The following is a 22,324-nucleotide window of genomic DNA, read 5'->3' as shown; positions in this document are numbered from 1 at the left end:
ACAAATCCAAAGGCATCATTCTCGGGTTAAAGGGACAACGTCTGCCATCTTGGAAATACAGTTATCTTCCAGGAAAGACAGTATTTTGTAGGTCCACTTGTTTTATGAATGCTAAAGCCAGACTGCTCATTCACAAAGGGCTTTCGAATGGAGCAGAAACAGTATGTTTAAACGACCGATCCCAAGCACGTGCAAACTGTAAAGGGGTATAGACACACCCTACAAAAAGGGGGGGACTGAAAAATTAGTTGGCGTTCATAATTAATATCATATCACTATTCGATAATGACATGTCAGTGACACCTGTCAGATATGTCACATGCGTCCTAACTGTGTAATACTTGAGGCTTAAAAAAAGGCTGCAAATTAAAAGGCTTGAATTGCTGTTTAAAATTAAAAGTACTCCTTTATCAGGCAAAATGTATTTGCTGTGTGCGTGCATTCGGTGCATACTGGGGATGCGTGGTCGGATGGGCAGGGTACTGATATCCAATAAGTTGCATGGGTTTTCTGTCCAAGAAGAGCACTTGTGTGGCATTTAAACCTCGTATTGGCATAAGCGGTCGGCGTGGGTGCGGGACGGGCGGCGATGCGAAGCTGCTCCCCAAACGGAGAGACCCGGACGATGCCTCCCTTCCTGCTCTTCCAGCGGAAAACGAGCAAGCCGTGAGCGCTCAAGCTGCAGAAGGAGAGCCGATAAAAAGGCAGCGGGGTGCCGTGTGAGCGCCTGGTGTCTCTACGCCGATCAGTGTTTTACGCGCCGGATCCTGGCAGCCAGCAGCGTCGGAGCTAGACTGCGCCTCGCTGAAACCGCGGCGAAGCGATGTAGCGATCGGCTCCCGGTGGATGCTATTGGATATAAATATACATATATTATACATATTATATAGGTCTATAAAAACGCATTACTTGACTGGCGTGATCAGTCCGAAGTGGCAAACGAGATCCAAGAATCCAGTCTCTCCTTGAAAGTTACGGGAAGTTTCGAGGGACAGTTAACAAGGACTTTGTTGCAAACGGAAAGAAGGGATAGAATCACTTGTAGTTAAGGCGGGTGGACTATGGCAGCGGACCTGAAGCCGCGACTGTGCGTTATTAAAAAGGCGGACTCTGGCTATGGCTTTCATCTGCATGGAGAGAAGGGCAGAAGCGGCCAGTACATCCGCAAAGTGGAGCCAGCGTCGCCCGCTGACATGGCCGGGCTGCGCACCGGGGACCGGGTGGTGGAGGTGAACGGCGACAACGTGGAGAAGGAGACGCACTACCAGGTGGGTCCCAGTAACCCAATAACGGGAATGATGGTGCGGCTCATGTAACCGTACAGGATGCGCGGAAACTGGTATCAGTGGTGCGATGTGTACGGGACGGACATGGTACCGTAACACTTCATATGTCTTTGTGAAGTACAGTTTGTAATTAGGTGTTGATCTACATAAGTAACTGCTTTTTCCTTTCTTGCAAGTCCCTCTTTGCGTTTGCCATTTAAGGTTGTCTTTTAGAGAGAAATGTTCTCATAGACTTAATAAACCCCATGGTGATGGGTAGGCCATCTGTACGCTGTAAACATGCTTTTCCGTGTCTGTTTATCATTATTTGGTTTAACTATTTGGAGATTTCCCGCTGGCTAATAAAAGGCAACAAAACGCCATGTGAGATTTTATTTCACTTGTTTAATATATTCCTTCTTCCCTGCACCATTAGCCGACAGCTAAAAAGTCGTCATCTCCTGAGGCAACACAATGTGCTTTTCTAGTCTCCCGGCCTTGTCACCTGTCACTGTTTCAGTGTCTGACAGTAAGAAATAATAGATCTCCTTTAGAACCTTAAAGTGCTGCCCAACTTTATATATAACGACATTATTATGTATGCTCTTAAATTAATGTGTTTCCTAAGTATTTTCTCTATAGCGACTCACTTTTATATTAATGGTTGTCCTTTATTTTTTGCTAGAGCATTTCATGTACGCAGTTCGTATCTCTGCAAACAGCATGTAGCGCTGGTCAGGCTTATCACAGTCCCCCTGTTTCTTAAGGCAGCTCAAAAACGTTCCATAGCGTGTGTGTGTAGATTATGTTAATATTACACTGTGGGGACCAAATGTTCCCAACAATATAATAAAAATCAGTTATTTTGGCATTGTGGTGACCATTTTTCAGGTCCCCACAAAGATCTGTGAATGCAATCAAAAAAGTAAAAATGCCCCTCCGACCCGCCGCTTCTTGCCCAGGTGGTCCAGCGGATCCGAGCGGTGCCACACGAGACGCGGCTTTTGGTGGTGGACGGCAACACCGATGAGCACCTGCGGCGCCAGCAGCTGCCGTGCAGTGCCGAACCGGCCGCCGTCGCAGGGGGCAGCTGCAGCGAGCCGGCCCCATCAGCGGCCCGTGAGGCAGAAAACGGGCGCATTTCCACGCAGCCGGCCCCCTCTGCCGACGCCCCCCCCAAGCCTATCGACCAGCCGCGCACCCTCAGCACTAAAAAGGTAGGCCCTGTTCCAGCGAACCCCACCCAGACCTGAGATTAAGGGCATTTACCGAAGTACCATCAAGTGACGCCCCTGTGGGCATTTTCCTGTGGGCATTTTCCTGTGGGCATTTTCCTGTGGGCATTTTCCTGTGGGCACCCCCCTGTAGGTCCCCAGGCCTCTCGCTACCAAAACATCCTCACCTCAATTTTCAGGTCGCCATGGACGGCCATGCCACCGCCACAGCCCTGTCTGCTACCTGTGTTTAATCCGTCACATTAACCACAGATTCACAGACCTTCTGGGTGCTTCTCGGTGTTTAATCCGTCACATTAACCACAGATTCACAGACCTTCTGGATGCTTCTCGGTGTTTAATCCGTCACATTAACCACAGATTCACATACCTTCTGGGTGCTTCTCGGTGTTTCCCAGAGGGTGTGCCCGTTGGCCTTCAGGAACGGCTCGGGGCCCCCAGCGACCCTGCAGAACATTCCGGTGCCAGAATTTTGGACTCCATAGATGACCGACTTCTCCCTGCTGCCTGCTTTAGCCAGAAATCATGCTTTACATGCATGTCACTGAAATAACATCCAGCGATGAGAACGGCCGTCATGTAAAGGCCTCGGTTACAGGACTGATTTGCTTGTCGACTAATTAACCAGCCCCTGATTATCAGGAATGCAGGTGGCGAATTATAATTATGAAATGAGGACTTATGGGGGGGGGGGGGGACTAAAAGGGCTGGCAGGCAGCCATCCTGACTTGGGACACATGTTAAGTTTGAAATTATAGCATGCCTGGAATTATGGGTATTTTTTTCCGTACATTTATCACAGCCCTGCACCCAGACCGTGACGGTGTGTTTGTGAGCGCAGGGCTCCACTGTTCCCCAGCAGCCGCAGATTCCACAGAAAATGGCGTGTTTCCGATGAGGCAGATTTTTCCGCATCCGTGTTCCAGTCCAGCACCATTTCTGCATAACCACAGCAGATGGGTGGGGGCTGGGGTGGGGCTGGGCGAGTGGAGGTGCTCTGCTTCTGCCAGGGGAGCACTGCATTACCCGCCAATGGGTGCGGACGCGGGCAACCCCTGCGGAGTGGCCCCCACGGAGCAAAGAACATTCCGGAGAGGTGGGGGGCGGTGTGAGGTAGCCAGAGTAATGGAGAGACGTGAAGCCGCAGGAGGCTGGAGCTCCAGCTGAAACTCCTACTGGAAAAATATGGGGCTGTGAAGCTGGACTCAGTATTACAACTGAGTGACTCACCGGCGTGACAAGAAGGAGCACAGGGATCGTATTTATTAGCAATGAGCAGAATAGGCTGAAAACGAAGGTGGAACTGCCTGAACAGAATGAGGAGTGGGCGGGGCCAGGACAGGGGCGTGGGGGGAGCAGAGCAGCTCAGCAAGCCCAAGACACGGGGGATGTGAGTGTGGGGGGGGGGATAAAAACCTGTTATTTTTACCTTGTGGGGAAACTCAATTTAAAAAAAAATCTGTGACTGCAATCAAAAAGCTAAAAATGCCAAGAATCTCGTATCTTGTCTGGTTACTTATGGTTAAGGTTAAGCCTGGGTGGGGGTCAAGGTTGTCATAGTTACTTATGGTTAAGGTTAGACCTGGGTGGGGGTTAAGGTTGCCATTGTTGGGATTAGGGTTATGGCCGTAGAAATGAATGGAGAGTCCCCACAAAGATATGAATACAAAAGTGTGGATGTGGGGGAGGGAACGCACACCGCTAAACATACATACACCCGATCAGTGAGTGCGTGTCACCAAAACACGAGTGAACATCTAGAGGGTACAAGAGATGGACACCATTAGTGGTGCTTCCTGCTGGACATTGCTGAAGCCAGTTTCATCATCTAAATAGAAACCTGTGAATCCTTGTAGAATCCAGGGAGACATGCAGATTGTGCATGTGTGTGCCTATGTGTATGTGCGAAAGACTGCATTTCACATGATCACAAAATTGCTGGAGTACTCGTGCATGTGATCCTGAGCGTGCCGGAGTGCGCGTGCATGCGGTCCTGAGTGTGCCGGAGTGCGCGTGCATGCGGTCCTGAGTGTGCCGGAGTGCGCGTGCATGCGGTCCTGAGTGTGCCGGAGTGCGCGTGCATGCGATCCTGAGTGTGCCGGAGTGCGCGTGCATGCGGTCCTGAGTGTGCCGGAGTGCGCATGCATGCGATCCTGAGTGTGCCGGAGTGCGCGTGCATGTGGTCCTGAGTGTGCTGTAACGTAATACCGAAGAACATTCTGAAAGTCCTGTGCATGACTGCAGCTCTGATCAAGGCCATTACACGTGTTCTGAGCCGTGTGACGCTTTCATTTGAGCGATATTAACAGGTCCTCCTTTTCTTTTTCTTTTCTGGATGCGACAGAATTTATGAGGAAATAATTAGATGGACAAACAAACAGCAGGGAGGGAAACCAGCTGGAGCCTGTGGTGTTGCCTGTGGATGATGGGCTCGCTCAGGCTGCTCTAGCTGAAGAGCCAAACGATCGAGACCAAAGAGGGAAAATCCTCGTGGGCCGTTAGGGTTACGTAAGGCGCCTGATGGAAGAACGGCAGAAATCACCGGAAGCCACCGCATCCGTCCCGAAGCGCCTGATTCCTGTGGGGTATTTTTAGTCTAATGAAAGGGGCTCTGGAGCCACATGTATGACTTCCCATGATGCAGTTCTGCAGTTGGCAGCAGAAGTGGAGGAGAGCCTCCCCAAGTCGGCGAGGGGAAGAAGCTGTTCAGCTGAACACCCCCAACGGGCATCTTTAATTTGCATAACCACAGAAACGCATGAAACATGTTCATCTTGCTTGCTTACAGATCCACCCCCCCCCCCCATCCCCCCCCCATTCCCGGAGGAGGTATTACTCACCAGATGTCCGGGAGCTTGTTCGGTCCTGCTTGTTCCCATCACGGCCTGAGTGGAGCAAACGACTTGCCTGCCCCTTATTGACAGGGCAGTGTCATACCCCCCGACCCCCCCACAGGTGACCTGCACCTTGGCAGAGCAGCTTCAGCCTTCTCCAGCTAAATAGCTACAGCCCCCTTCCACACATGAGCATGGGGAGCAGAGTGACCTCCATGCCAACGTCGAGGGAGGCACCATGTATGGTCAGGGTCCTGGGAGGTGGAGGAGGAGAGTGTGGGACCTGGTTCACCAGTCTCTTCCACTGGAAATCCTCCTTCCACCTTGAACCCTAATGCTGTTAAGGTTTTGTTTTTCAAACTGCACTCAGGCTGCACTCGTTCAGGAGCGAATGGGAAACGGGATTACCGAACGGGAATTTGATGAAAGTCAGGCATGTGCTGCCTGGAGCCCATCCTTTGAAGGCCACCTATAAAGAGAAGCTCCCTTCGGGTTAGGGTTAGGGTTAGGGTTAGGTCCGACGCACCTGGAGGCGCTGGGCCAGCCGGGCTGCGGTCAGCCAGGCAGAGGAGCCCTGGCGTCAGCCAGCTCACACTTCCAGCTCGGCCATCCTTCTGTTGCCGGTTAGCACCACGGAGCCAATAGAGACTGTTTCACCACTAAAGAGCGGAAGGTGGGAGAACGTATCAGCGCCGCGTGGGCAGTGCTAACGCTGGCAGTGGTGCGGGTGGGTGCGGGGGAGGCTGCTTCCACACCCTCCTAACACGCTCGGGTCTGGCCTGCACCACCCCCCCCCCCCCCCCCCCCCGCCTGATTAAAATAGAGAGGGGGCTGTAATTATTTAGTTTCTGTGTTCACTTATAACATAAGAATCAGCACTGAGTGGGAGACCATTCTGGATACATGTGGTCTATGTATTTTCCTCTTAGCATAGCAATGTTGCCACAGCCCACCACAGGTTTGTGCGTGTGAAGGGCGGCTGCCTACCCTCAGCGCCGCCATCGGCAGACAGATGAAGCCGGCCGGGTAGTGGGCGGAGCCTCGGGAGTCACAGCATGTGCAAACAGTCCCCATTGGCCAGTGAGGGTGTGCTGTGGGGTCACACGCATCCGGCAAGGACTCTGGACCGCAGACGCGTGTTTCCCCTGCAGCCGACGTGGGAATCGACGTCCTCGCGGGATGATTTTTTTTCTCAGGGCAATGAAGGTTCCCAGGGTGCTTAGTTACCGACCCACTCAGGGTGCCAGATATGCTCCCACCCGCCTCCCCAAAAGCACTGACGGAAACTGGACTTCGTCACTGCTGGCAGCGTGAACAAATGTGGGGGGGAAAGCAGGAACAATAGCAATGCTGATATAACCCCTGCTGTGGGTACATGTCAGCCCCTCCTGGGGACAGGTGTTGCCTCCCACTTGGAGAAGTGTGCACTGCACTGCTGCTCTGCACTTTGGGGGCGTTGCTGCCTCAGGCCTCATCATTCTCACACGCCAGTTTCCCACACAACCCACGCTGACAACCTGACTTCACTGCCCCCCCCATGGCAGATGGAATGGGTTTCTTCTTGTGTATTCCAAAAGCTCTAACGGGGTTAAAGGAGCAACACTGCATGGGCCAGTCTAACACTACACTTCAGGTATCTGCTGAAGATCGGCACCAGTTCCCAGCCCTTTGTCTTGCTACTATGGCGATTATGAAGAGTGACGTTGATTATCTCAGCGGAGGTTTTTATCTCAGACGACTAACAGAAAATGCACATTTGTAGTTTCTTAGTTGCCGTAAGACGTGCAAACCTGCGTGATTCATTCAGCTAGCATTGTTTCCTACCCCCCGCACTGCTTCCAGTTAAACTGTGCTAGTATTACCGTCACTGGCTGTGACTGCAGTTCCCGTCACTGCATCGTCGCATTTACGCGAAGCCTTCAGCAGTCCCAGAGGCTCCCTCAGACCTCCCACCCGTATTGCGTGGGCTTGGGCACTACCCCGGGCCCCAGATAGAAGGGCTACTGGCAGTGTGCAGGGAACCCTGCAGAGTGCTGATAAGGGACTGGTCTGATGATCTTCACATGACAGGCTCCACAACAACGGGCAGGAGAGGGGAGTGGTGAAATTCACTGTACAATCGCAGCCAGTAGTTTATATTTAGGTTCTTCATTAATGGTTTTGTCCATCCTGTTTCACTGAAGCAGTTCATGTTGCATATCTGCCACCACATGATAGCATCTCGTGAAACCTGGTTAAGCATGAATATGTTCTTTGGGAATTTTCCGAATTTGTTGATGAACTTTAATATGTGTCTTATAAGGTGTTCAAGAAACACTCCGTACCTCCTACAGACCCATGTTCAGATCTGTCCACAACCCATGAGGATGATGGACATGAGAACATTAAGGCATGTGTATGATGGTGGCGAAGACAGCAAAGGTCACCACTCTCTCTCGATTTGAACCAGTAATATATGTATTCAGACTGCATCACAGCAGGTCTTTTCACGTCACATGTCATGAGCAGTTCTTTGAAGGTGTCTGTTTCTGTAGTGGAGTTCATGATCAGGTCCTTGAAGGTAAATGTCTGTGTAATGGAGTTCATGATCAGGTCCTTGAAGGTAAATGTCTGTAATGGAGTTCATGAACAGGTCCTTGAAGGTCATTGTCCCTATAGGCACTTTCACATTGAAGCTCTGGAACCTGGTCCCTGGCTTCAAGTTCCTGGGCTGTCTCGGCCATGGACTTTTGAAGCTCCTGGTCACGTTCTCGTGTTGCTTTCACACCACAAGTTAAAACTCCAATGGAGGGTGCACAAGTTGTTTTGTTTAGTTATTTGTTGGTTATTTATTAGTTATTGGAGGGGAGCAATTGCAATCCAAATGGGACACAACCTTTAATTTACATTTTAATAGGGCAGCCAGTGGGGTGGCATGGTGCTGCAGTGGTTTGCATTGTCTCCTCGCACCTCTAGGACCCAGGTTCAAGTCTCCGCCAGGGTTCCATGTTTGTGGAGTTTGCATGTTCACCCCGTGTCATTGTGGGGTTTCCTCTGGGTACTCTGGTTTCGTGCCACAGTCAAAGAGAGGCTAATTGGAGTTGCCAAGTTCCCCATAGGTGTGTGTGTGTGTGTGTGTGGGTTGGTGCCCTATTGTGGGTTGTTCTCAGCTTATACCCATAGCCTCTGGGATAGTCTCCTGACCCCCTTTGACCCTGAATAGGGGAAGCAGCTTCAGAAAATAGATGGGTAGTACAACCAGCAACATGCTTGTATTTCATTATGAAATCTGGTTGGAAGATCAATCTTTCTCTTTGACAGAATAATAAACGATGTAACGTTATCCCACGAATAAGCGCCTGCAGGTTCCTCCGTCAACACCAGTGATATGAGACAAAAGTATATTGGTTATCGATAAAATTTTCTGATCCAATAATATGGAGACACAAGCAAAAAAAATATTCCTGAAATGTTATTGAGGTATAAAAATAATTCCATCTTCTCAATTTTTGGTCCGCTAGTTATATATTTTTTCCGTGCCCTTCCACGGAACTTCCAAGTTAGCGCTGGTGCTTGTGGTCAACCAGTCAGCAAGCTATCGGCGTAAACACCTCCCCAGTCATTCGTGTTCAAATGAAAAGTAGAGTCAGGAGTAGGGACTAATAAATTGTTCTATAAAAACTTCTAAGGAACCTGGAAGTTCCTGTGTTGTGAAAATGACAAAAGTTCCTGGTTCTGGGAAAAGGGTCTGGTTCCTGAAAAAAAGTTCTTGTGTTGTGAAAGTGCCCTATGGTGGAGTTCATGAACAGGTCCTTGAAGGTCATTGTCTCTCTGGTGAATTTCAAGAGCAGGTTCTTTAGTTAACTGATGTTTTGTATGGTGATTCCTGTAGACAGCTCCTCCTGGCTGCTCTGGCCTCTTTAGTGTCGCTGCGCCTTTCCTGAATCAATAGCATAAGACAGGGAGTGGCCCTCCTTCCTGCCCCGGCGCACATATCCTCACACACTGCCGCCACAGGCCAGTCGCTCAGTCTTCCTCGCTGCTGCCACTTGTCCTCCAAGGCTTCTTGAGAACTGCAGCTCCACCCCCCCACCCCCCACTGGAAGAGAGACAGACATGCTCGCAGATCAGCAGCTGCAGGTAAGGCTGATACTGGCCTCGCCTCACCAGGCCTCGCCTCACCAGGCCTCGCCTCACCAGGCCTCGCCTCACCAGGCCTCGCCTCACCAGGCCTCGCCTCATGGTGATTTCAGCAGAACGGGCTCGGGTGACGTTTTTCCAAACCACTTTGTTTTTAAAAGATTAGATCGACTCCGAATTGCTCTGTATTTTGTGATCCGCGTGACTGATGATGGCTCTGCATCCAGAATGGCGACATTGCCCCGGAAAGTCAACAGATTAGAAATCGGTTAATCGTGAACGGTTCTGAGGAGGGGCCGGCCGGCTGACTCGTAATGACCTGACTCTGATAGACTCTCCCCCCACACTGACCTGTGACAGGTGGAGCCATCTGTGTTGCTTAATGCCTGGAGTAATTCTGCCTTAATTGCCTTTTATTTTTTCTGCACGGCGCCAGGAACAAAAGATGTTCTCCTTACCTACTCCCACGTCGCAACCATTGTTGTAATGTTTTATCAAACGGCATAACAACAGTGTTGCATAACGTATTTGGTGACACTGTCTTGTTTGTTCATGTGCATTTTGCTACAGTTGTATGCTTTTAAGTCTATGATCTGGGGGGGGGGCATTCCTTAGGCAGAGGGCAGTCTGCACCCCTGAGCCCATGCTGGAGCATATCTGTGCTCTTTTCCCTGTCCCATGTTGTTCTTTGGTCCAGGACCTCCTCCCCTGCCCTTCCTCAATCTGACACCTCCTCCTCTCCTGCTCATCCTTGCCCCAGCACCTCCTCCCCTGTTCTGTCTCGATCTGGCACCTCCTCCCCTATTCTGCCTCAATCTGGCACCTCCTCCCCTGCTCTTCCTTGCCCCAGCACCTCCTCCCCTGTTCTGCCTCGACCTGGCACCTCCTCCCCTGCTCTTCGTCAGCTCAGTACCTTTTCCTCCTCCGCTGGTCTTCCTCCTCGCCTGAGGCACCGCCTTGGCTCCTTCTGAAGCGGCTCCGTCTGTTGGACTGCTCACATCACCAGGCTTTGCTTCAGCCCTTAACTACTGGGAGAGCAGCATTCAAATGCGGTGAAGTATGAGTCTGTTATTAATCCAGTGGGGCAGTTTGGGCCACACTGACCCGATACAGTGAAAAATCCACCTGTGAAGTTTCATCTCAAGCTCCTTCTTCATACTTTGAGCTGGATTAGCCCTAAATGTCTGGCCCTGTAGTGACCTGCATTGTGTGGCATCTGCAGGCTGTCCATTTTTCTTGAACTGCCTCATGTCAGCAGTTGTGAATTTATGTTCCAGTTTTTCTGAGACTAAGACCCCCTGAGTTGGCGCAGTGGTTATCTGTGCCCCTCTGCCTCGTGGGAGTCATGACAGATTGGAGCTAAACATGGCTCTGTATGACTAATGGATACAGGGGTGGTTCCAGTATGTTGCCAGTTCCAAACCAATTTGACCAAGCAGTGAATAAGAGTGAATCACAGTGAATTCACACGGGTGCCATGCCTCTTTTTCAAGCGCGACCTCCCCATCCCCCATTAAGGACACCCCATTGTTTCTGCTCTTTTTGTGCTAATACCCTCCCAGGAGGCCCCTCTTCCTCTTTACGCCCCACTCCGCCCTCACAGCCCTGTCTGCCCAGGGGTTCCATTCAGCATCATTTCCCACTGGCTGATCCCAGGAAGCACTGTCCTGCCCGAAAAAAAGGAAATACTGAGATCTTACAACGAAACGAAGTCAGGAAAAGGCTTTTTTGAAAAATGGGGGCTGGGGGTAAGGCACTCCCACCAAAGCAGCTTTACACTGTAAGTCATCCTGGCCAAAAATGGCCCTTGGATCAGTCAGCACACCCTGGTCCAGTTAGAGGAGATTCTGAAAGGAAACTGCAGCGCTGGGTTTCTCTTACTGGTCCATGACGGCAGCTCCGTAGAGCTCGAGAGCGCCCCCCAACTACCACTTCATGTTATAACCTTGCCTCTGAGACTAGGTGGCAAAGAGACCAGTGTGGCATGTGACACCAGAAGGTGATCACTGTCAAAAGGGTTTCACCTACATGTCATGTCCCTCCACCCTTCCTCCTCGCTTTTATTACGACATCAGAACAAGAATTGGTGTGCGAGATGAAACCAGTCGGTGAGCATTCTGAAACCAGCGCTTCCATCATCACCTCTCTGAGGTTTGATTTGGCATCATCTGCAATCCAGACACTTCTCATTCATTTCCAAGAATACAAACCACTTTTTTCATTTTTTTACAAAAATGGCTGTCATGTGCCAATGGATTGCTTGATACATCATGTCCAGGAATGGAGAATGTTGTGTTTTCTAGAATACACTACATTCTAGGAAGTGCTGCTTTTAGGTTTGCTCTGCTTTCTGGAATGTGGTGCTTTTTGGTTCACTCTGCATTCTAGAATTCCCCGTCCTCGTCTATTGTAGCCCTAGGCAGAACAAATTCTACAGTGAAGCCTGTGCTATGTGAGGCCTTTGGGCCCAGTTGTTCTGTGATTTAAGGCAAAAAATTCAAGAGCACTGATGTCATTAGCTTGGCTTGCACACCCTGACCAGCAAGTGCTGTGCAGAACCATGCATACTAACACACACACAGGTGCAGAACCATGCATACTGACACACACACTGGTGCAGAACCATGCATACTGACACACACACGGGTGCAGAACCATGCATACTGACACACACACGGGTGCAGAACCATGCATACTGACACACACACGGGTGCAGAACCATGCATACTGACACACGCACTGGTGCAGAACCATGCATACTGACACACGCACTGGTGCAGAACCATGCATACTGACACACGCACTGGTGCAGAACCATGCATACTGACACACGCACGGGTGCAGAACCATGCATACTGGCACACGCACTGGTGCAGAACCATGCATACTGACACACGCACGGGTGCAGAACCATGCATACTGACACACGCACTGGTGCAGAACCATGCATACTGACACACGCACTGGTGCAGAACCATGCATACTGGCACACACACGGGTGCAGAACCATGCATACTGACACACACACGGCTGCAGAACTGCATAGCTGCTTTGTTTTAGCATGACGCCAAAGGGTGACTTTTGGGCTGACATAGGGTGGGGGGGACCAAAATCTGCTTTATTTTGCAGGCTGCATTAGAGTGCTAAAGTCTTCAAAGAGCAAGTTGAGGGAGGCGTAAAAACATTTTCCCCACGGGGATCAATAAAGTATCAAATATTATTATGAGTGCAAGGTGTAGTAGCACAGCAAAATATGCTAAGGTGTTTCATCAACTGCCGTTTTGAAACCTAAATTCAAAATTCCTTTTGAATGTCCCTTTACCTCATTTTTTTCTTTGATTTACCAAATAGTATTTTGCTAATCTTGTTTTAGATTTTATGCTCTTGTTGCCATATACTAGAACTTCGTGTCAAGGGGAGAGCATTATGCAATACCAAATATTGACTTTTCCTCAGAGCAGACCCAGCAGGCATTTCTAAACCATACAGCCACGATTAGTTCAGTCTACCTCAAATACGGTTACCTGCCCCTCCAGGACCTCTAAAAGCTAATCAGCCAGATGGTCCAGTGGAGCAGGTGCGTGACAGTGACTATCACACACAGGTGTGGTCAGTGTGTCTACTGCACGGCAAAGGAGCTCCTCTCTGTGCAGTGGGTTCAGAGCGATGTAGCGAGAGTATGCAAAAACAAGGAGGATAAAGCTAAATGACCTCATGACTACCTGGAAATGACTCAGGAGAGGTTGTTTCTGTGATAGTGTGCCCCTTAGATGGTTCTGTAAAATAAGGCCACTTGTTTGACTCTCATTTGAGACATGTTTGAGCCAGACACTGTCACATGGGTGACCAGCTATGAACCACTTGCAGAGATTCATGGGAAAAAAATGTAACAGTGATCCAGTGGAGCTGCCCAGTGAAATCAGTAAGATCCACTCGAAATAACCTTTGGCTGTGATGTGTACCGGGCGCAGGACAGCAAGTCTAATGTTGGCCTGCTAGCTGAAGATCTTATGGCACTTTTCCACTGCCACCAAGAACCGAGCCGCACCCGAGCCGCACCACAAACTGACCGTTTTCCATTGTAAATTATGCAAGCTGCACCTGTCCCAAACCCGAGCTGTATCCGCACTGACATGCTGTGCTCACTAGCAGGGCTGAAAGCGCGACTAAACCCAGCTGATAGTGTCATCACCATATGATTGGTCAAATTGCACAGAGATATCGGTGTTCTGCACATGGTTTATCTAAGGAAAAAGTCTAATATTCTGTATATTCCTTATTAATAGTATCGCACATCGCATTCCCGATAACTTGGAACTTGAACATTTACAACCTCCTACTTAAAAAAGCACTATTGAACAGCTGAATGAAATGGTTTTGTTATGCCAATTTGCGCAAGTGAATGCTAATTTCGCTAGAGTTTGATGCTAACATAAGGTGGCAATTCTCACAGAATTTCTAGCTGAAATCATTATATAGTAAACTATGATGCATACCGTGTGAACAGTAAATAAGCATCTCTTTGGTTTTATGTCTGTGTTGCTCTCCAGACCCGGTAACACCTTTACCGGGCCGATCCTTCTGCAGTGGAAAACTGAAGTGAGCCAGAACCGTGCTATAACTCGTCTCTTGTACGGCTTGGGCACGGGTTGGTTCCCGCATGCCAGTGGAAAAGCTCTGTTAGTTTTCTGGCATCCTAAACGTGAATGTGGCTCAATCACAGTTAAAAAGGCCTGTGAGCTCCCTGGGGAAACCAAATGGGCCAAGCCAGGCTCGCCTCATCATGCACTGTGGTACCCGTGGGCTGGGAATCCTCTGCCACATCCGGAAAACGTTCTATCTCCCTGCAATGTGCATAATAATTCCTTCAGGGTGTGTCTGCCCTGGAATTTCTGGAGCTTTCCACAAAGTCACAAACGTCACATGGACATTGACATTGGTTACCCCCTCTTCCTGTTTACAGTTCAAGCGTCTCACATCCAAATAGCTATGGCCCTTGATCTCAGTGGTTTTAAACATGGCATGATTATTGATGACAGACCCGGCAGTTCCAGCATCTCAAAAACAGTCACACTCCTGGGATTCTCATGCACTACAGTGTCGTCAATTTAATGGTGTGATGAACAAAAAACATCCAGTCACCAGAGAGTTCTGTGGCTGAAAACCTTATTATTGAGAGGTCAGAGGAGAACGGTCAGACCTGTTAAAGCAACAGGAAGGTCACTAGTGCAAAAATAACAGCTCAGTACAACAGCAGTGTGCAGATAGGCTTCTCCCAACACATAGCTCATCAACTTACTCACTGAAGTGGTTCTGGGTACAAAAGGTCCCATCTGGTAATATACAGGGGTTCCTAATAATGTGGCCCTTTAGTGTATATTAAACCAACGTTGTATTTTTATATAATGAAGTATTAATAGTAGTAGTAATAATAATAATGATAATTATTTGTTGCTGGAACTCCAGATATCACCACATTTCAGCCTTATTTTATTGCCTTGTTTTACTGGGACCTTTACCCCACATTCAGCCGGGGGGGACACAGGAAGTTAAACACTGCTAAGTGTGAGCACTGGAGCCAGAGCCTGCTCCCCCCCCCAAAAAAAACAGTTCCATGCATATGGAATGGGACTCGTCCACATGGGAAAGTTCTGGAATCTGTAACAAGCCCAGATGAAGGGTCATATTTCAGTCTCTGAAATGCTGAGGGGGAGAAAGGGACCCGCGACCAAAACAATAAAATGTTAAAAATCTCAGGAGGAGTCTTCAGATGAATGGCTCTTAACGTCACTAACGTTAAGCTGGAGAGTTTCCAACATGCTGTGCGAAAGCTTGGGGCAGAATCCCGCGCCAAGTGAATACACAAAATGTCAGCGGTCAGGAAGAGGAAAGCAGGCATGGCAGCCGCATGGGGCCCACATGGGGGGGACACGGAGATCTTCAGGCAATAATGCATCTGGCCCCAGGGTGTCCCCACCGACAAATTAGCCCATCCGCCCCCACCCTGTGGCTCAGAGTGACCAGGCTATATTTATCTGTGGCGAGGCCCAGTCTCACCGGAATGGCGATAACAGCGGCTGTGGGTTGCATTGTTCTGCAACGGACATATCACAGCAACACAATGCCTCCCACTTACAGGCAGCACAGCGCCGTGCTCTGGGGCAGGACCTAAGAGGCCACACCCCTTCCTGCTTGCTGAGGGGGGGAAGCTTGAGGGCCGCATGAGCCGTGGGGTTGAGGGTTCACGTTCTGGGTGGGGAGGGCGACTCTGTGTCCGTGTAAAGGCGGTATTGTTTAACCAGACGGGCAGCTGCCTGTTCCCATGGCTCGTGTTGTTTGTCTTACAGGTGTTTCCCCTTTTCTTTGAGCTCCCGCTTTTCAGCCGTCAGCCACTTGTGCACTGGCCCTCTCACTCGCACTTTCAGCTGTGACGGAGAGCCCCGGCATCCCTCACTTTCAAACATTCCATTTCTGTTCCTCCTTATTGCTCCTCATTTTTGAAGGACCTCCGAGTGAGTTTGGTAGGAGGAGCTTGCTGGGCTTGCATGAGTGTGGGCGCGATGTGTGATACTCAGAGCATCCAGACTGGTGCAGCCGATGATAGATAAACGGTATTGTGCTGTGCATTTGACAGCAATTGCACTAGCAGTAGCCCCTGCAAACAGTAGCCTGCCAAACCTGCTATCTTTGACTGTGAGCTGCACTAGCCGTTGGCCATGATGTTGCCCGTAGTCTTTGCCAGCACTGGCGTGCACTAACTGCAGGCCAGGGGCTGACCTCCCCTGCACTTCTTTCCGCCAGTCCGCTATATCCTGCCTTCCCAGTAGCAGCTGGTGCGGCAGCAGAAATTGCCGGCAGATCCTTGCTAAATGCGTGGGTGTCTGTGGCATGTCTGGCACCTTGCTGGCTCATTCTGTCGTGGCGTACAGTATCTGAAATGTATACCTGAAGGTCTGCAGTATACCGTAAAAAAGCAAAAAAACATTCGCACGAAGGGTGATAATTGTGCGTCATGGCTAATTGGTATGCAGAGGATTTATCATCCGTCCAGCGGATACATAATAGATCCCGAATATTAAATACAATTCAGCCTGTTTAAGGTTAGTTTCAAGTTTTATTTGTCACATTCACAAATATATGCTAAGCATCTGCAGAGTGAAGTGGTTTTCCAGCTGTTTCCTGGACTGTGCTTGTAATGAAACGCATAATTCAAAGAAAAATAAAATAGTATAAAAGGATAAGATTGAAATGTTAAAAATGAAGTGACGACAATATAGACAAAAATGAAAGTAGATATCAAGGATATAAGTAGTAGTAAAAAGATATGTGATGAAAGGGCAGGATTTCGTAAAGAAGCTTGCTGGAGTCCTTGTTCGGTACACAAAAGCCTGATGCTTTTCTCAATCTTCCTACTTTGGAAAATAAGCTCTGTTGGCCAGAAATCAAACCCAGGCTAACTGCTTGGAAGGCAGCTATGCTAACCACTATACCACCAATGCATGTAGGGCATACACATGGTATGCTGTGTTTACTGGAAACCAGTAGCGGACTAATATGGACTCTCTGGGGAATAAAAATTAAACATAAACTATTCTTCCTTTGCTCATTTCTCTCCCTCACCCTGACCCCACTCTGCTGGCTGCTGTAGGAGACAGAGCCCCCAGTCATTAAGCAGCAACCCCGGCTGTGCTGCTTGGCGAAGAGCGAGCAGGGCTATGGCTTCAACCTACATAGCGACAAGACCCGACCCGGGCAGTTCATCCGCTCCGTGGATCCGGGCTCACCGGCCGAGAAGGCGGGACTCAAGCCCAAGGACAGGCTCGTCGAGGTGAGGAGGGGTGGGCCGAGGTGAAGTGGAGATGCTTGGCTGAAGGAGAGGACCATCACAGGATGCTTAAACAAGGGTCCAGGGTGTGAGAGCATGGCTGACTTCCATGCCTGAGTCTTCCGGGGTGTCATTTAGTCAGATTTCTGCCCTATTGACATAAACACCCTTTTCCTCAGGGCTAATATCGGAATTATAACAAATACAGCTGAACATGACATGAGGACTCAGTGGACAGCTTTGCTAGCAGACACCTCCAGGGTTAGCGGTTCAAACTTTGCTGTTGCTCTGTGTGTGTGGAGTTTTCATGTTCTTCCTGTCACGTGGGTTTCCTCTGGTAGCCCTGAAGCATGCAGTTAGGCCACCTGGTGTCTCTGTATTTCCCAAAGTGCATGACTGAATGCGTGTGTTGCGTGTGCATGACTGGTATCTAGGGTGAACCCCAGCCTTGTGGCCTCTGCCTGCTGCACGAGGCTCCTATCCCCCTCGCTCCTTCAGAAGTATGACCAAGATAAGCAGTTAAACAATAATATAAGCCATTGGAAATTCTGTGAAAGGAGGGGGCCAGTCTGTTCTTAAACTCTCTCTCTTGGTTTCGAAATGTAAGTGATGTCAGTATCGGGAGAAAGTGGGGACGTGGTAAAGCTGACACGAGGTGCAGAATCTATGACCGGAAGAGGACTGTCAGTGTAAAATGAAGACACCCACCTCAGCACACGTGTGGGGTCTGCATGTCCCTTCCTTTATAGCTTTGCCGAATTTAACCCTGTTTCCGTGTTTAATTACCAACCCAGATCAGACAAGGCGTCACCCTCAAAGGGAAAACATCAGCACTCTCCTGGGACCTAGTTCACTGGTCTTGATCCCATGGGGCTCCTGGGTTACACGGGCAGTGCTCATGTTTGTTTTGGTCACCTTTGAAGAGATCGAGGACAAAGGTGTGGTAGCAATGAGAGTGTAGCTGCGGTGAGGATTCCCATGCTGCCCTGTGAGCTCTCTCCCATGTTAAACAATGGGCCGCTCCTTCACCAGAACAGAGGGACGGGTAATTACATCAGTCAAAGGCTAGTTACTTATCCTTTCTTCTGTTATTTTTCCCCTTCCTCCATTCGTCACTCACTGGTTCATTTGCAGGATGTAAATGGGTCAAATATCAAAATTGTTACCACCTGGACACAGTTATGTTCTCATAACTTAATAGTAATACAAACAGCACAATGAGAAAAAACAACAGGAGTTTGTTGTTGACCAATTCAACACATTATATCATTCATAGGAAGATACCACAGAAATACATGATGTAATGACAACATTTGGGGGTTTGCCAGCACTATCCCAGTGACATTTTGGGGTTTGATGGCAGCAGCCTATGGTCTCATAAGTTTTGAAGGCACTGGGTCCTACCTGAGTGCCAGGTACCATCTAGCAGGCAGAGCCAGCATTGCCCCATCAGACAGGCTGTATACAGTCCTTGCACATGTCCCAGTGTGACAGCAGGAGAGCACAACCCACATAGATCTCGATAAAAGAAGAAAAGAGGCCAAAATTAAGTGTATTAACATGGACAACCTAGGGTTAGGGTTAGGGTTAGGGAGGCTCCCCACAAACTCCACCACCCACCCATTGCCTACTTCTTTGGACAACACAAGGAAATAGTTGCCTTGAACTCAAAGTTAAATGTCCACAGTGGTTAGAGAGAGAGAAACAGTGCTGTGACTTGGTGAGAACTTGGGGGTTAACAGAAAGGCTTTTGAGATGCCTCTTGATCTCTGCAGGAGGCACTAGCACCATTTATACGTTCCCTGTGTCCCCTGAAGACATGACCTACTTTAAATAATCAGGCCAAGGTCCAAGAGGAGGAAAAGGAAAAAAGTTTTATTGGGTTTAACTTAAAGTGGTGGTTTCACAGAGACACTTAGTTTGACTGCTCAGAACCTTTCAAAAGGCTCCGTTTCACCATCTGCTGGTGGCTCATGGTAATGTGACTCACTCTCCACAGGTGAACGGTGTCAATATAGAGAATCTCCGGCATGCAGAAGTGGTGGCACTTATCAAGCGGGGGGGCAGCGACGCCAGGCTGCTGGTGGTGGACCCAGACACAGACGAGCACTTCAAGAAGCAGGGTGTTACTCCCCTGGAAAGCCATGTTGAAGGTGGGGGCATCACTCGCAGTTGGAGCCAGTGGGGGGTGGCTGTACAATGCTTTTTTTGGGGGGGAGGACCACCTTCATGGCATAACCCAACAGTGTGTCCATGTCCACCTCACTCCTCTCGTGTGCAGGCCCCTTGGCTCCATCCATCACTAATGGCTCCCGTAAGTCTTGGCCTAGTGACAGCTCCACGTCCCAGTCCTCCCAGTCCACCAGCTCTGAGCTGAGCAACCCGGATGTCAGCACACAGGTGGGCCTCTGTGGGTCTGTGATACAGTAGCTGATGTTTTGCCCACATACCTGTTTGTTTGTGTCTGTTTCATGCCATTTTCATTAAGTATAGTTGTACATTGTTACCTCCCGGTGTAGCTCAGTCTGTTATGGTGGCGTGGTGGTTAAGGAGTCAGACAGATGTATGATGTGGGAGTCATTTATTTTTTAAATGTGGCTGGACAGCAAAACTTTCCCCCTGTGGATATATCATAACTGGAAAGCTCTGAATTACAGCGTTTTCTGAACAAATGAATAATAACCCTAAACACTGTCTCTTTTGTGCCCCTCCCAGGTCCCAGAGGATGACAAGAGGTGCTTGCTGGACCCTTTTGTGGAGAGTGGCCTCCGCCTCAGTCCCACAGCTGCGGAGGCCAAGCGTAAGGCCCAGGCCAAGCGTGGCCACAAGAGGGCACCACAGATGGACTGGAACAAAAAATACGAGATCTTCAGCAACTTCTGACGGCCTCACATTTACTGCCCCGCCCACTGCCTGACCAAAATAATATACATACTCATAGTCAAACCTCAGACCATTTAAAAATGGGGAGACTTTTTTTTGCATGTGGCAAAAGATGCAAAATAATGCTGTGGGATGCAGAGAAGCTAATCTCCAGATGATCACCTGCACAGTCAATCATCTAGTTACGACAGTGTTTCCCAAACCGGTCCTCGGGGCACAATGGACGGATCAACATTTTTGCTTTATCCCAGTTCCCAGCACACCTGTAAGGTATTTAGAGTTCCTGATTGTTTTGGTCATGTGTTCTGGAAACTGGAATAAAGCAAAAATGTGGATCTGTCCAGTGTGCCTCCAGGACTGGTTTGAGAAACACAGATTTATGAGATAAATATATATCCATACATACACATACATTTCTATGCCATAGAAACATGTTGTAAATGTTTGTTTAGCTGTATATCCTCATTTACAGGGGAGGAGTTTCTCAATGGATTTGTCAGCTGTGTCAAGGCATTTGCTCGTGTTGCTGGACGCTACCCTTTGTCCCCCTCCTCTGCAGTTACTCGTCTCTGCCTTTTTAGAGACACATTTGCTCTGTCCTGTTTACATTACATATACTGCAGATCCTCCATCGAGGCTCCACCACATACAGTGGCAGTGCAGTGCACATACAGTGCTGCACCCAAAATAGTGGTTATCGGGCACGACGCTGGGGGGGGGGGGGTCAAGGCATGTTTTTGGGGTCATTTCAGCCCAGGAAGAGAAGGGTGAGGCTTTCCTGCTGTTCTCCAGACCTCCTCCTATAGTGGAGTCTCAAAACTGAGCAGAGGGAGAGGAGAATATGAGGTTGGGGGGGGGGGGGGCAATGGAAGAGGATGAGAGACAGGAAAGCAGGAGGGAGCAGCTGAGTAGACAGGAAAAGGGTAAGGAAGAGAGGAATGGCAGGAAGATGGACGGAACTGAAGTAAGTGGACAGGGAATAGAGAACTGGGGAAGGCAGAGATGAGGGACCGCCAGACACACATAAGTTGTTGCGCAGCCTAATTGCTGCATCCCTTGCTGAAGAAGGCCCACGAGAAGCGGACCTCAGACAGACACAGCCTCCCTGAGCCACGTGTCGACTGTGCGAACCGCTCACCCAAACAGATGCTGTGAATGGAAGGTTTAGTCAAGGTTTTACTATTTGTTACTTAGCCAAATGGTCTTCAATGAAAACATACATGTAGTTTTGGCAAACGACCCTTGTGCCATCATGTATCTGGAGAAAGGGCTTCAAACCTGAGGATTAGAGTTCACTCTGCCTCCTGTTGGCCATTTCATGTCACTGCTGGACTTTTGGCCAAAATGGCTGTACTATTACTTTGTGCACTTGTGCCTTTTGGTGTGCTTCAGCTGTCCTTCACACACTGCTGACAGGATGCCTGGCTTCAGCTAGCCCTGCTCATCTGCTGGAAACCATGCATAGAGCTGAGCTGTGTACTGGACCAATGTGCACCAGGCATTGCAGGGTGCACTGGTTCCCAATAAAGTGTGACTTTTCATGTACTGGGTGTGTCATAGCACTTGAAAAGTACTGGAACATGCTCTTGATGGCCTCTTTGTTCATGATGCCCATAGTAAGCTACCAACAGGAGACACTAAACTTCTAATAGGGTGATTTTATCCATACATCCATCAGCGTAACTGCTTAATCCCAACTGGGGTCTCGGGGTGGATCTGGGGCCCATCCCAGGAACAATGGGCACAGGCGGGAATCAACCCTGGGCAGCTGCCAACACACCGCAGGGCGTCATTTTATCCATGCATCCATTTTCTGTAACCACTTGTCCTATTCAGGGTCATGAGGGGTCTAGAGCCTATGGGCACAAGGCAAGGAACAACCTAGAAAGGGGTGCCACCACATCACAAGGGAAACTCCCATACCATTCACACCAATAGATGGTATGGTAACTCCAGTTAACCTCAGTGTGTTTGGGGGAGGGCTTGGAAATAGGAGAACCAGGCAGAAACCCTACAACAACACAGAAAGAACATGTGACCTCCACACAGTGCCATAGAGGAGACTCAAACCCTGGTGCCAGAGGCAGCAGCAGTAACCAGTGCGCCACCATGCTGCCCCAGCTCACTTCATACACAGGTAATCGGAGGGCTGGCTTTGGACCG

At 49.4% G+C, this 22,324-nt stretch overlaps 1 protein-coding gene across 2 annotated transcripts; it reads left to right on the top strand.

Annotated features, from left to right (window-relative positions):
- The first annotated feature begins 341 nt into the window (after positions 1-341).
- On the top strand, positions 342-21,706 carry nherf2 (NHERF family PDZ scaffold protein 2). Of its 2 annotated transcripts, XM_023841055.2 has the most exons (7): positions 342-1,268; positions 1,702-1,794; positions 2,228-2,482; positions 17,102-17,281; positions 19,278-19,431; positions 19,560-19,678; positions 19,994-21,706. In XM_023841055.2, the coding sequence occupies exons 1-7, from the start codon at positions 1,062-1,064 to the stop codon at positions 20,159-20,161; spliced, it is 1,176 nt and encodes a 391-aa protein (XP_023696823.2). In that variant the 5' UTR covers positions 342-1,061; the 3' UTR covers positions 20,162-21,706. The 2 variants fall into 2 exon arrangements, with proteins under 2 accessions (XP_023696823.2, XP_023696824.2); XM_023841056.2 differs by lacking the exon at positions 1,702-1,794 and having other exon boundaries at positions 363-1,268.
- The last annotated feature ends 618 nt before the right edge of the window (positions 21,707-22,324 follow it).

The sequence above is a fragment of the Paramormyrops kingsleyae genome, chromosome 5 (assembly GCF_048594095.1).
Source record: "Paramormyrops kingsleyae isolate MSU_618 chromosome 5, PKINGS_0.4, whole genome shotgun sequence".
Taxonomy (NCBI): Eukaryota; Metazoa; Chordata; class Actinopteri; order Osteoglossiformes; family Mormyridae; genus Paramormyrops; species Paramormyrops kingsleyae.
The sequence above is the reverse complement of the archived record's forward strand: the minus strand, read 5'-3'. Positions and strand labels throughout refer to the sequence as shown.

Bases quoted from the DNA above. Each gene is read 5' to 3' on its own strand.
- nherf2 (XM_023841055.2), top strand. From the start codon at position 1,062: ATGGCAGCGGACCTGAAGCCGCGACTGTGCGTTATTAAAAAGGCGGAC. The intron at 1,269-1,701 runs GTGGGTCCCAGT...CTGCACCATTAG, and splicing joins AGAAGGAGACGCACTACCAG to CCGACAGCTAAAAAGTCGTC. The intron at 1,795-2,227 runs GTAAGAAATAAT...CTTCTTGCCCAG, and splicing joins CACTGTTTCAGTGTCTGACA to GTGGTCCAGCGGATCCGAGC.